General features: G+C 31.4%; 2 protein-coding genes across 4 annotated transcripts; one reads left to right on the top strand and one right to left on the bottom strand.

Moving 5' to 3' along the window:
• Positions 1–4,024: 4,024 nt before the first annotated feature.
• On the top strand, positions 4,025–7,826 carry LOC118030199 (plant cysteine oxidase 3). Of its 3 annotated transcripts, XM_035034194.2 has the most exons (6): positions 4,025–4,211; positions 4,630–4,781; positions 5,112–5,274; positions 7,018–7,101; positions 7,193–7,393; positions 7,568–7,826. In XM_035034194.2, the coding sequence occupies exons 1-6, from the start codon at positions 4,088–4,090 to the stop codon at positions 7,690–7,692; spliced, it is 849 nt and encodes a 282-aa protein (XP_034890085.1). In that variant the 5' UTR covers positions 4,025–4,087; the 3' UTR covers positions 7,693–7,826. The 3 variants fall into 3 exon arrangements, with proteins under 3 accessions (XP_034890085.1, XP_034890087.1, XP_034890086.1); XM_035034196.2 differs by lacking the exon at positions 4,630–4,781; XM_035034195.2 differs by lacking the exon at positions 7,018–7,101 and having other exon boundaries at positions 4,027–4,211.
• Positions 7,827–10,596: 2,770 nt separating this feature from the next.
• Positions 10,597–13,857, bottom strand: LOC118030200 (enolase 1, chloroplastic). Its single transcript, XM_035034197.2, has 7 exons — positions 13,311–13,857; positions 12,806–13,113; positions 12,307–12,461; positions 11,907–12,221; positions 11,590–11,736; positions 11,452–11,502; positions 10,597–11,022 (listed from the first exon to the last, which is right to left on the bottom strand). Exons 1-7 carry the CDS (start codon positions 13,715–13,717, stop codon positions 10,957–10,959), a joined length of 1,449 nt encoding a protein of 482 aa, XP_034890088.1. The 5' UTR covers positions 13,718–13,857; the 3' UTR covers positions 10,597–10,956.
• Between the last annotated feature and the right edge of the window lie 428 nt (positions 13,858–14,285).

Consider the following 14,285-nt stretch of genomic DNA (forward strand, 5'->3'; position numbering starts at 1 on the left):
CTATTCTGTTATACTCTTATCATACATCTTTTGGCTTTTTAGAATCATATTTCAATCTTGATTGTGGGTTGTATGACCACATGATCACGAAATTCTTATCAATAACTTTTTTATGGTCAGTTACTTTTTCCCTCCTCCCTTGTTTCCCCGTAAACCTCTCTTCTTTCTCAAACTCTAGGACTGAAACATAAACCAAATATAACTTTGATTCAAAATGTAAAAACCTTAAAAAAAAAAAAAAAAAAAGGACAACAAATGAAAAAAAAAAAAAAACTTTGGAGATTAAAATAGTAAAAAAATGCTCCATGCACAATGAAAAAAAAATGAAACTAAATATTTGTTTCGGTTTCAAGTTGGAACCTTAAAATTTTAATTGTTTTGAATTAATAAAACTAAAATTTATTTTTTCAAATTAAATATTAACTCAATATTGGAACTTATTCTTAATATAATGAGAGCCCTATATTAAGCTAACTAAAACAAATCATTAAAACCAATATCAAATCAAAATCGATATGAAATGATCAAATTAGAAAAATAGAGTCAAGTGAAAAAAAGAATTAAAGGAAAAAAAAGTATATTTTGGGTAATTATCACAATCATCACTGGATTATGTGTTCATTCTATGTTGCATTTTCATCATTTTTTAATATTTATTTCATCTTGCATTGTCTCCCCTTGTTCATCATTTCAAATATTATTACATGGTTTATTGAATGTTGATTTTACGAAACAAAACTTAATTGTTGCTACAAATAACACTAAAATAGGTTTGATATTAAAAAAATAACAACTCAATTTGCTATTTTGGGAGAGAATCAAATATGTAAATCAAGGACAGAAAAGAAAAAATAATAGGAAAATGAAAGGAAAGAAGATCATCTCACGAGTCGCCCGACAAGGAAACCCCTGTCAAGACGATTTCAACAGTATTAAGGAAGTTCATCTTTGGATCTCGTATGCTGCCAGAGATATGTTCATGTCTAATAAATTTTTTTATTGTGTGTATTTGGATCATTTTGATGTGTTCATGTTAAATATAATTTTTTTAAAAAATAAAAAATATTATTTAATGTATTTTTTTTTAAAAAAAAAATTACTCTCACAATATCAAACACTATCTTACTATAAAATAAAACCAAGAACCATTTTAGTTTTTTTAATAATTCAAAAAAAAAATTCAAAAAAAAAAACAAGCAAGAAGGAGTCCCACACTATTGTTTTTTAAATTGTTTTATTTAAAAATGTATTAGAATAATATTTTTTTTATTTTTAAAAAATTATTTTTAATATCAGTACATCAAAATAATTTAAAAATATTAATTTAAAATAAAAAATTAATTTTTTAAAAATATTTTTAAAACATATAAACAAATAAAGTTCTCATTTCTACGATACAGTCTCAGGGTCTGTGTTTAAAGACAACTTCTACAATTTCCTTTCCAGTTTAAAAGCTTGTGACGTGATGGGATATTACTGCAGTGAAATCAATTGAATAGTAAAAAAATTATTATACATGTCACGGACTGACGAGTTACCATCAATAAATGTTCCATGTACTTGAGAATTTACCATGCATCTAAAATATTGTATATGAGCATAAAGGGCATTAATATTTTCATCCGCACTAGGTAATGGTTTGAATTAATTAATTATATATATATATATATATATATATATTCAAGTACGAAAAGTTTTTTTAATACTATTATTAAATTTGATTAAATAGATTAATTTTAAAACCTTTATATTCAATTCTTTCCCTAACTTAACTTTTAATTAAACCATACGGAAGTTAATTTAACTTAAATCAATTAATTTTATATATTCAAATATAATTTTGATAATCAATAAAAACATGACTAAACTTTTAAAAAAACTTCTAGATGATAATTTTTAAAAAATTATTGAGATAATGAAAAATTAGATTAACTCCCCCGCAACTTAGATCATGAACTTTATTGAGTTTAATAATTTTTTTATAGTTTTTTTTTATTTGACTATATGATAAAAATATATGCTCACAAAATTAAACACCAACCTAAAAATTGACACTTTTTTTAGACAATTATCTCTAGAAAGCAAACAAAAATCAATAATGCAGTTCATTTTCCAACCAATCCAATATTAAATGATAAAATTAAAAAAATAAATTAAAAACAATTTGAAGACCAAAAATAAAAAAAAAAGCATATCCTATCGGTAGGTAAACTCGTCAAGCATATGAATCAAGTAAGCTAGGCTAGTACACCAAACATTTAAACCGGGTTATGGACTCCACTGTAATTATAATTTGTTTTTTTAATCTATTTTTTTTTATTTAACTATATAATAACAAAAATAGATGATTGTTAAATCAAATACCAACTCAATACCGAGATGTGCTTTTAGATAAAAAGTTTTTTATTTAATCATGAAACGGAATTTCCAATTAATCCAGTATCCAACGATGAAATTTTTTTTTTTGAAAAAGTTAAACTTGTCAGACTTGCAAACTAAGTTAACTAGCAAAACATGTGAATATGTCCATAGACTTTATAAAGTTTAGTAACATAATTTTTTTTATGAAACTATTTTTTTTGAACTATATGATAAAAAAAATAGACGATAAAAAAATCAAGTTCAATTAAAAAAAAGCACTCCACCAAACTCATAAATCATGGCAACCCGGGTTACCTTAACAAACCTTTAAACCATGCTAACCTTATAAAAATGTAAAATAAAAAAAAATAAATTATGAAACTAAATTCTCAACTATCCCAGTATTAAAAGATGAAATCGATAAAAAAAATCATAACAATAATTAAAAAAACATAAAGAAAAAGGAAAGAAAACAAAACATTGTGTGTTACTATTGTCATTTACAATGTGATATGCGTGGGTGAATAGTAGTTTCCTCACACCCTTTAATTTTTGTTACCTTATAAAATTTAATAACATAATTTTTCTTTAAAATTGTTTTTTTTAACAATAAGAGAAAAAATAGACTATAAAAAAATCAAGTTTAATTAAAAAAATCCACAAAACTCGTAAACCGTGGCAACATGAGTTACCTCTGCGAACCTATTAACCACACTAATCTCATATAAAGGCAAAATAAAATGAAGCAAATTACAAAGATAAATTCTTAACAATATCAATTTTAAAAAGATGAAATCGATAAAAATAAATTTGAAAAAATAAATAAAGAATATTTAAAAGAAAAGGAAAACAAAACATTGTGGATTACCATTGTAATCCATAACGCAATGAGTGCTGGGGGAATAATAGTTTTCCCCATATTCTTTAATTTTTGTTACTTTTTAAAGTTTAATAATATGAATTTTTTTTCTAAAACTATTTTATTAACAATAAAAGAAAAAAATAAACTATGAAAAAGCTAATTTCAATTAAAAAAACCCCACCAAATTCATAAATTGAAGCAAACTAGGTTAATTTGACAAATCCGCAACCATTTTAATCTTATAAAAATATAAAACAAAAAAAAAATTATAAAGTTAAATTATCGACTATCTTAATATTAGAAAATAAAATCAATAAATTTTTGTAAAAAAATTATAAAAAAAGAAAAAATAAATAAAAACTATATATTGAGGAAATAAAAAACTATATAAGAAAATACTATAACAATCTAGAGAAAAAGAAGAAGAAGAAGGATTATACTACTTTCCCCGCGTGTTTTAGTTTTTCTTATAATTTTCACGATCAAAATGTTCTCAAAATTCCAAAACGCAACTAAAAAAGAGCAGTAAAAAATGCAGCGAATAATAACAAATAGTTACTATCTTTTTTTATTTATTTATTTACATGGGTGTTCGGGCCAGCTTGCGCTCACCATGACTAATCCCACGGCTCACTGAACATCCTGTAAACCCAGTGAGCATGTAAGACACCATGGTCATTACAGGCATACATGGTGAAGTTTGAAACCCAAAAATGTAAAGAAAAAGAACAAATTCCCTTTAAGTTGGCCAAGATCTCAAAGTGCAAATAGTTCCTATCTTGATTAGGCAAGAAAGGGTAGTAATAAGAGCACGCAAAAACTGCTTACCTTTTTGGCTTTTTCACTATTAGAAACCACATAAAGATGGTAGAGCAGCAGAATTCATCTTCCAAAGTTCAAGCTTTATATGAACTCTGCAAAAAGACCTTTACACCCTCCGGGGTACCTCCTTCCTCTCGTGCCATCCAGAAACTCTGCTCTCTTTTGGGTATTTCATTTTTTTATTTGCTCTTATTATATTTATAATTTTCTTCTTATGTTGTTCACTTTAATTCTCAAGTGGGTTTTGTGAATTATGTAGAATTTGATTTGGGTTTTCCTTTGTTTTGAACCTGAACTTGAAAAGGTGAAACCTTTTAAGAATAATTGGAATTTGTACAGTATGTGTGTATGTATTGGTTATCCCTTCAGTTTTTGTTGGAATTAGAAAACTTTAGCAGAGTTCTCATGATATAACTTAAGGATGAAAGTATGAAATGACATACAGTTGCAATAATATTGGAAGAGCCAACGCATTATTGCTGCATCAATATATTGATTCTCAAATTTCTCTTATAGTTATGGAATGAGTGACAGTTCGTTATGTGCTTCATTATTTAGCTTGCTAGTACTCTGCTTTTGTACAGACACGGTTGGCCCTGCTGATGTAGGGCTTAGAGAGGAAAATCGAGATGATGATAGAGGGCATGGCTTTCTTGGACCTAATCGGTTGACCAGGGTTGCTCGATGGGCTCAATCCATAACATACTTAGATATTTATGAATGTGATAGTTTTACGGTGAGCTTTACCATCTTCTCTCTGAAAAATGATTTTGTTCATGTTGGGGTAGCTATTGTGTTTCATTTCAGTTATGTATATATATATATATCAATTTGTTGGTAAATTTTGGTAATGATAGTTAGAATTAATTTAGTACCATTTCACTTCTTAAATTTTCTTCTTTGCTGGTGTTTGTGCTTCTCGACTAACAAAATATTTGTGCTGAAGTTCTCCTTCATATTGTTTGAGCAGTTTTTTATTTGAATAATATATTCTGATTTTGAGAAGTAGGCTGGAAGTGCAGATTGATGTTTAAAGTTGTTTGATATGACGATTCTCTTTATGCAGATGTGTATATTTTGCTTTCCAACTTCTTCCATTATTCCACTTCATGACCATCCTAGTATGACAGTTTTCAGCAAAGTTCTATATGGCTCTTTGCATGTGAAAGCTTATGATTGGGTTGAGCCTTCCCGTTACCAAGAAAGCAAGGGGCCTGGTTATCCATCAGGTTTGCCTTTTGAGAGCCTATTCAACATCCACCCTGTCAGTTTTAGAACTTTCGCTATCTTTTTTATTTTATTTCTTTTATTACCATCAAGAATTGGAATAGTTTGTGTGCTCATTTGGGGTTTTAATTCCAAATCATCTACAGTTATTTGAGTATTTCTCTTCTATCCACTCCTAGTCTGGGTCCAGCTTTAATCAATGATTCACCTTTTTCGGAAGCAAGATCAAGTTGAAATGAAAATCCATGGATTCAAATGCTTTTTGTCAGTTGTCTCTGCAATCCAAGGAACGTATATCTTACTGCATTTTCTTCTTACTAGATAAAATCAAGGCTCCATGATGCACCACCCAAGCAAGCTCAGATATGTTGATGGTTGCTGGCCAACATTTTTCTGTTTAATCAAAAGCTGAGCAGACCAGTAATGAAATTATTGGCCTAATATAGATAATTTTCACTTGTTCCATGCCCCATAATAGAGATGGCTTTTATTCAGAACCATTATATCAGACCCGACATCCCATATTACATGTGTATTTGTATGTGTTCAGATAAGTAAATATGTATAAATCTTTGTGTACATGAGTCAATGAGTGTGGGTATCTATGTGCATGGGGATGTAATGAGAATTTCTTGGTATTAATTAGTTAAAGTAACTGACTGAAGATGTCACTTTTCAAATAGTTGGCCTGTTGGCAAGAATACTTTAATTTGCCCTATAAAGTAGTGTTGTCAAAAGGCATTGGGGCGTTCCAGGCCAAGCCAGGCAAGGCCTCATTGCCTATATTACCCACAGGCAATGGATTTTAATGTAGCGTTGCTTACGTGAGTGCCTTGTGAGTGGGTGCAAGGTAAAGCTAGCACCTGCTCGAAGTTTTTCTTTTTATGTTGGATTTTTTCTCAACTCATTTATATTTTGACTTATTTGTCCATTTTTTAATTTAACACAAGAAACAACTTAGGGGTATTTAAAAAATAAAAATAGGATAAAAAAATCAATAAAGTGGAAGACAAACATACACTTAGAAGAGAAACACTAGCCACACTTTCTTTTTTCAACCATGGGAGTCAGAGAACAACACATCTCTACAGGTAATACTTTAATTTTTTTTCTTTGTTACTCTATATTTTATTATTGTCATCTTTTTGTTTTTTTTTTTCAATTAATTTCTTTATTCTTCAAGCTTCTACTCTCTCTCCCCCATGTTATTTGTTCTCTCTTTTCACATGTCAATTTTAATGTTGTTATGCTACTAAAATTTTTAACTTTTGTTTTGTTTTGTTTTTGCTTTTTAATCTATTTGGTTACTTACCACTTTAAATTATCTTATTTTGTTTTAGGGTGAAAAATATAACTTTATATGACTATGTTATGGTATTTTATATTTTCTTTTGATTTTCTAATGATCAAATCTTAATGAGAAGATATATATTTTAGATTTATATAATATAAAATAATATTACACATATATTTTTTTAATTTATAGCATATTGCCTTGCTTCTTTCGGGTGAGCACCTTGGGCATTTTACAGGCTTTGCGCCTTTTGCCTTTGACAACACTACTGGAAAGCTAAGTTGTCTGGCATCATTTCATGGTGTTTGGAATTGAAGCTGGTCTATTGAATTATAGTTTCAAATTCACACCTATGAACTTCCACCAAATACATGCCATTAAAAACTGCGTGATATGATATCAGAATATGAGACTGACTGGAACTAACATTGTGGACTTCTGTCCCCTGTAGGTGCATTCACTAAAATCTGTCAGTATGTTTGCTGTATGTTTGGATCATGTTTTGCTTTAGTTTGGGTTACAAAGAGTAAAATAGGTATCACTGGCTATAGTCACTATCTTATGTGTTTTAGCGTTAGAGTTTCGAGTATAAAGAGGTGCAGGCTAATGATGCCCATCTTTGGCAGTAAGTTTGGCGAAGTTGACAGTTGATAAAGTCTTGACAGCTCCCTGTGGGACGTCAGTATTGTTCCCAAAAAGTGGTGGGAATCTGCATTGTTTCACTGCAATCACCCCTTGTGCTGTGCTTGACATTCTTACACCTCCTTACAGAGAAGATGCAGGCAGAAAATGTACTTATTACCATGACTATCCTTATTCTACCTCCTGTAAGTAACCTTTATTTTCCTTCATTATTATAATTTCAATCACTGTTTTTCCCCCTGTCCTTGCTGTTCTGCTATTCTTGCTGCATATACGAGTCGAAGCATGTGAAATTCATATTGGATTCTTGTTTAACCATGCAACAAAGCTGAATAGCTTTTTAACATATCACCCTGCAGCTATAGGAAATGGAGCTGAGTTAAGCGATGAAAAAATAGATGACCATGCATGGCTTGCTGAGGTAGAAACACCTGATCTCTATATGCGCCAAGGAGCATACACAGGACCAACTGTCAAGGTTTAACTCTCATCTGTTTGATCAATACATTACCTGTAATTCTCTTCCCAGTTTTGTTTACTCAGGATCATGTTATTGTTAACTCTAACTGCAACTGGAATGTTGAATTTTGAACTCAGTGGATGATTTTTCTTTGATTACATAGCCGATCATATCTTTTTGCTCTCTTTTTTCTTCAGTAGGATAAAATGACTTGAAATGCAGAAAATCCTCATAAACATGTAGTTCTCAGTAAGCTGTAAGAATCATCTCCACCCTCAGCGAATTGTGTGGTTACAGAAGCCTGTTATTTATTCTTTTGTCACCATGTAATGCTGGGGTCTCAGATTGTTGCAGCTTTGTTGATGCTCAGTGTATCATAGGGTACTTTTGATCATTTTGCTCGAGACTTTGCCCCAGACCTGCAACTTGTACCAAAATGTAGCTTGTTTTGCTCAGCAGCTGAAAGAGTTTTGCTTTGTTAATTATTTTGTTTGAGTCTTGTAGAACCTAGCTGGTATGTAAAGCAGTATCTTCAAAACATGGATGAAAGGAAGCCCTGAAATGGATATGATCACCTGGTGGAAGGCATTTTCTAGCACGACTTCTTGCCGGAAACTGCCGCTTTTGAGCTGATTATTGGTCAGCTTAGGACGCCCTGAGAAATATTATATAAACAACACAGGACGTATTACAAACCATTGGAAGCGAACATCTCACTAATCGCATTAAATTATATATATATATATATATATATATATATATATATATATATATATATATATATATATATATTAAAAAACTAAGTCGGTACTGTGTCCTCCCAGAGATCACTGTAGATTGCAATAATAATCTATCGTGATTTCTTTTTCTTTAATTATATTTCTTTTTCCCGGTTAATGTTTAGTTTGGCCAGATAAATTTAATTATATTGATCTAAAAAATATTAATGCTTAAATAACCACATTTGAAACTAAAATAAATGAGGGTCTTGTATGAGATTGTGAGATTGTGATTGTTTGAGATTGTGATAGTTGTAATGGTTTAAAATAATTTTTATTTAAAAATATATTAAAATATTTTTTTTATTTTTTTAAAAATATTTTTAATATTAACATATCAATCAATCTAAAAAAAAAAAATACATTTTTTATTTGAAGTAAAAAAAATAAAAATTCAAAATTTTTAATACATGGTTTTCATCGTATTTTCAAACATAATTTAGTGTGCAAGGGAAGGCAAGATTGGTTGGTACCAACAACATGTGAGTGTATTAGAAAAGTTGTCACACTCTGGCAGCATGTGTAGCTTTCTCATTGGTGTTGGAAGCGAGTTTTTTCATTTGAGGCAGCGTCCACGATGCGACTTTGGGGGCATTTTCTTTCTTCCCACTTTTTTTTACTTTTTTCTTCTTGGTTTTCGTGTTGAACTCTCCGAGATCGCAAGGTAATAATTTTTTTTATGTCAAATTTAATTTTTAAATTTTTTATTGTCTTTTTTTTTGTTTTCCAGAATAAACATATATATATATATATAATTTTTTTTTTAATTTTATTATTTAATATTTAGAGGTTGAGAATTAGATTTTTTATTTGTCTATTAAGAGATAATTTTTCTTTCAAGAGTTAGATCACAATTTTAAAAGAATATGCTGATTGACATTAATTTTTAAATCCTTTTTAATTATTATTTTTTAAAAATTTTTATCATGTAATATTAGGTTGATCGAAAGATTGTGCTTTGTGATTTTTTTTATAGAGTTATCTCGATTTCATGATTTAGATCGCCGGTTTAACAAGTTAATCTAAGTTAACTTGAGTTTTTTTTAGATTATATATTTTTCAGGCTCATCCTTAGACATTAGGTTAGTTTGAAAATTAAATTTTATATATATATTTTTAATTTTTTTCTATTAAGTTGTTCTATTTGCATGATTAGGTCTTAGAGGTTTGATGAGTTTACCCAAATTTCCTTGTGTTTTCTATATGAAACTCAAATTATTTTTTTTTTTAGATTTTAATTTTCTTTCTTCGGTTTTCACCTTAAACATTTTGTTAATTTGCCTTTCTCTCTTATCTTTAGATTAATTAGAAATGCAGTTTTGATATTTTTTTTTTAATTTTTATTTTTTTTTATGAGTAAATTATATAGATATCTTTTCAATATCTTTTTATCTTTTTAGAATATTGAAAAACATTTTTTTTATAGGTCAACATGTCACCTGCCAGTTGATTTCCTTACTCTAGAGAATGTCGCGCCATCTGTCTCCAGATGACACAGGAACGTACTTGGTCGTTGGGAATGTACTTCCACCAAATAGTTTGAGGTGAGACGGACAAGCACAGGAGTTTCAAGAGATGAACTGTCATTACTGGGAACTTATGCATCATCATCGTTTTTTTTTTTTTTTTTTTTTTTTTTTTGTAACTGCTGTTGCTTTTAATTAATTAATTAATTTTTATACTGTTTCTTTTTTATTTATCATGCAGTTGAATAAACTAAATTATAAAATCTAGTTCTATCCATGACATGGCTTGAGTTGTAAATTGTAAATTTCTCATCTTTGAAACATGCGAGCAACATGAGAAAGAACAACATATGCTTTTCTCTAGAAAGAACTGCATACAGAACGACGAGAAAGAACTACACAGTCTGGACAGCTCCACATACAGCAATGGATCTTAGCTCCAGATGCATATATAGCACCTGCTGTTTGATATTCCGACCACAGTCAACCTCCTCACACTAGCTCAGGTCATTTTTTGTGCTTAAAAGTTCTAACAGCGGACTTGAGAGACCCAGAGATGCTGGACCTCCAAAGAGGCTACTGTCGTTATTTCAAGTATGAAAATGTAATGCGTAGATTAGTGATGGAGAGCTTCAAAAGTAGAGCAAAAGTTCAGCTACCTAGCATGTAGCAGCACAATGATATGAAAAGGAGAAAATCTAGTCATTTGAATTTAATGAGTTTAGATAGCAAAGAAACTTCTTAATATATAAGACAACATAGAAACAGCAATGGTACAGATCTGGAACCAACTCACAAAGTCACATCTAACCGAGTTCAGCTTTTTAGCACACACCAGCTAAACTTTCTTATTCCGAGGCACAATTGTTCCCATAAACATTTAGAAGTTAAAATGCCAAGCTGATCAGGAAATTGTTTCTAATTGGCATACATGCTGACTGGTTAGGTCAAAAATCTCACTACACTTTCCAGGTCCACGTAACTTGTAGCTCTGGAATTTCATGCCGCTAAATTTGATCCAATTCCTTTTCCACAGAATATCCTTAAAGGGATCTGAAAGCTTCACCAGCGTATCGCACATTTCCAAGTTCCTCTTCAATGCGCAGAAGCTGCAAGCAAATTGAAATTCACCAGTAAAGTGATGAATGTAGATTTGAACAAATGAAATAAACAGAACCATTTTCTGCAGCTAAGAGAACATAGGCAAGATTATTGAACAAAGAAAGGCTTATTCTTGGGAGATGGATGAGAAAATCTTTAGCTTCTGAGATAAGCAGAGAGGACACCGATTTCTCTTTGTTGTATCAAAATCTCAGTCTGTCGAGAATGTTTTAAAAAGGGTGTATCAGATCACCCAATTAAGCCAAATCTCCTAAAATGGGCTCTAGTTGTTATGAACTTGATCTAACCAGACCTACAGAAAGCTATCACATTGTGAATATGCTACAATCATGCAATATTGCACTGATACTGCAGCAATATTTGAAAGGGCAAAGAGCAGGTAAACTACAAGAGAGCAATATTTGAGCAGTTTTTACCTGATTATACTTGGCCAACCGCTCACTTCTGCAAGGAGCTCCAGTCTTGATCTATACAAAACAACAAGTACAGTCAAATCCATAACAAAAGAATTGTGCAGTTTATCTGGCATAGTATAACGAGTTTAGATAATAAACCTGTCCACTGGCCAAGCCAACAGAAAGATCAGCTATGAAGTTATCCTCAGTTTCACCACTACGGTGGCTGACCATCACACCCCAACCTGCAGCTTTGGAGTCAAGTGCTGCTCTAATGGATTCAGTCACTGTACCTATCTGGTTAACCTGCAAGTCAATGGATCAAGATGAACCAATTTAATTGCACCATCAGTGTGGAAAATTTTTGACTTGCAAATTTCATTTTCTGAGAGCAGAAATGGATAAATAAATAAATAAAGGCTGTAACTTCTGTATAAGGAATAAGAAAAGGAGAACATGATAGATTTGGTGCTCACCTTCAGTAGCAAGCCATTGCAAGCCTTTTTCTGAATTGCCTCAGCGATTCTCTTTGGATTTGTGACCAACAAGTCATCTCCAACAATCTGGATATCAACTGAAGATTGTAGTGAAGCCCATGAATTCCAATCATCCTGGTCAAAGGGATCTTCAATAGACACAATAGGGAATTCATTGACAAAATTCTTGTAGAGGTCACCAAGGCTTTGGGCTGAGAGCACATGAGCTCCATCATTTGGTTGGTTTTTAAAGTTCAAATCATATTTTCCATCTTTGAGAAACTCTGAAGCAGCAACGTCCATTCCTATCTTGATCTGCATCATTATTTTGTGTTCAAATTAAGTATAAGCAAAATTTTACCTGCAGCATAAACAGAAAAAGAAACTGACTGCTGTCTACCTTTCCTGTGTATCCAGCCTTTTCAATCGCATCCATGAGCAAAACTAGTCCTTCCCTGTTATCCTGAACATTGGGAGCAAATCCCCCCTCGTCTCCAACATTGCAAGCATCTTGTCCATATTTTTTCTCAATAATTTTCTTCAGTGTATGATACACTGTCACGTTAAGAAATAAAACAGTTATCAGTCGTTGTCATAACAGATGGGGACTTGAAGTAAAGGGCAACACTACAGAACATCTCCATCCATGCTAATCATAAGAAAAGATCTTAACTTCAGAACCACATGATTAGAAACTGCAGGTGGAACTACTGCATAAGGTTGACAACAATATTAAATCCACATCCATTTCAGCTTTGATTCATGATGCTAAACTAACTGTAGTTTAATTCTTTTTTTTTCCCCGTTTTAGGTGGAGGAAAATATCAAATAACCAACAAACATTTATAATTAAAAGACAGTAAATGTACGGCTAGAACAGATAGAAATAATTAGCTAACCTTCGCTGCCCATTCGGAGAGCTTCGGCGAAATTGGTAGCACCTAAAGGCAGAATCATAAATTCTTGCATGGCCAGATTATTTCCAGCATGACTGCCTCCATTAATGACATTGAAAGCTGGAACAGGCATAACAAGCTCCTTGGTTCCTGATATTTCCTGGATGTGTTTATACAATGGAACTCCCTTGGCCCCTGCACCTGCCCGGCACACACTCAGGGATACTCCAAGAATAGCATTAGCACCCAATTTTGCCTTATTTGGAGTTCCATCAATATCCAGCATTATAGCATCCACATCAGCTTGATTTCTAGTCAAATGTCAAGAAAGATTATGCAGCTCAGAAATTCATTCCACTTTCTTAAAAATCATATCTATATACATCTCATAAACACAGCAATCATATTTACATTTTCCAAAAGAAAACGAGACCAAGAAACATATAGGAACAGTATGTGAAATTAAAAAAAAAAATCTACTTTTATACCAGTAACATATTTAATTTACCTGACATCAACACCAAGAAGCTTAGGACCCAAAAAGTTATTAACATTTTGAACAGCACTAAGCACACCCTTGCCACCATAAACACTTTTATCTCCATCTCTAAGTTCCAAAGCCTCATAGATCCCAGTAGAAGCCCCACTTGGTACAGCCGATCGGTAAAGCTGATCATCAGTGACGAGATCAACCTCAACGGTAGGATTCCCTCTGCTATCAATGATCTGCCTCGCCTTCACTGACTTCACCTTGCATTCTTTAGCAATCCTGACCGTTGATGGTGGAGCCACAGTCACGGAGTTTCTGATAACTAAAGACCGTGTTGATATTTTGGGTTGTTTTGTAGAGAAGCTATTGAGTAAAGGGTTCTTTTTGTTGAAGAAGTTGGTCGCTTGTTGTGTTGCCAGGGCCATTTTGGTGGCGGTGTTTTGGGGGCTTCGGAGGAAGTATTTTTTGGTAGGGGAAGGGGGTTGGTGGCTTTTCTTAAATAAATAATGCGAGGGAGAGGATGGGACGTGGAAATGTCCGCCAGAGAGCGATGAAAGCAAAGGGGTGACGGGTAGAGAACTGTTGTTTCAAACTAGCTCCTTTGGGAACGCCATTTCTCAAAAATATTTTAAAAAAGAATTTTTTAAAAATTAATTTTAATATAATATATTTTTTTTAAAAAATATATTATTTAAATATATTTTCAAAAAAAAAAAAAAAACATTTAGAAAACAATTACCAACACACCTCTCAACATATTTTATACTTTTAAAAATAATTTTTATTTTAAAATATATTAAAATAATATTTTTATTTATTTATGTATCAATTAAAATAATATTAATTTAAGTTTTTTTTTTTTAAATTCATTTAAAAAAAAAATACAATGTATTAGCATGGTTGTTGGCTGTTATTCACTTGGAAGCTCGATGGGCAAGAGCAGGACGTTGTTCGTTTAAAATGTGTTAACAATCAAATTATTATCGTAATATT

The sequence above is a fragment of the Populus alba genome, chromosome 12, assembly GCF_005239225.2.
Source record: "Populus alba chromosome 12, ASM523922v2, whole genome shotgun sequence".
Classification (NCBI taxonomy): Eukaryota; Viridiplantae; Streptophyta; class Magnoliopsida; order Malpighiales; family Salicaceae; genus Populus; species Populus alba.

Coding starts and splice junctions, on each gene's coding strand:
- LOC118030200 (XM_035034197.2), bottom strand. CDS start 13,717: ATGGCCCTGGCAACACAACAAGCGACCAACTTCTTCAACAAAAAGAAC. Junction 11,737..11,906: donor GCAATGGCTTGCTACTGAAG/GTGAGCACCAAA, acceptor ATTGACTTGCAG/GTTAACCAGATAGGTACAGT. Junction 11,023..11,451: donor GGTTGGCCAAGTATAATCAG/GTAAAAACTGCT, acceptor ATTTGCTTGCAG/CTTCTGCGCATTGAAGAGGA.
- LOC118030199 (XM_035034194.2), top strand. CDS start 4,088: ATGGTAGAGCAGCAGAATTCATCTTCCAAAGTTCAAGCTTTATATGAA. Junction 5,275..7,017: donor GGGGCCTGGTTATCCATCAG/GTTTGCCTTTTG, acceptor TGTCCCCTGTAG/GTGCATTCACTAAAATCTGT. Junction 7,394..7,567: donor CTATCCTTATTCTACCTCCT/GTAAGTAACCTT, acceptor ATCACCCTGCAG/CTATAGGAAATGGAGCTGAG.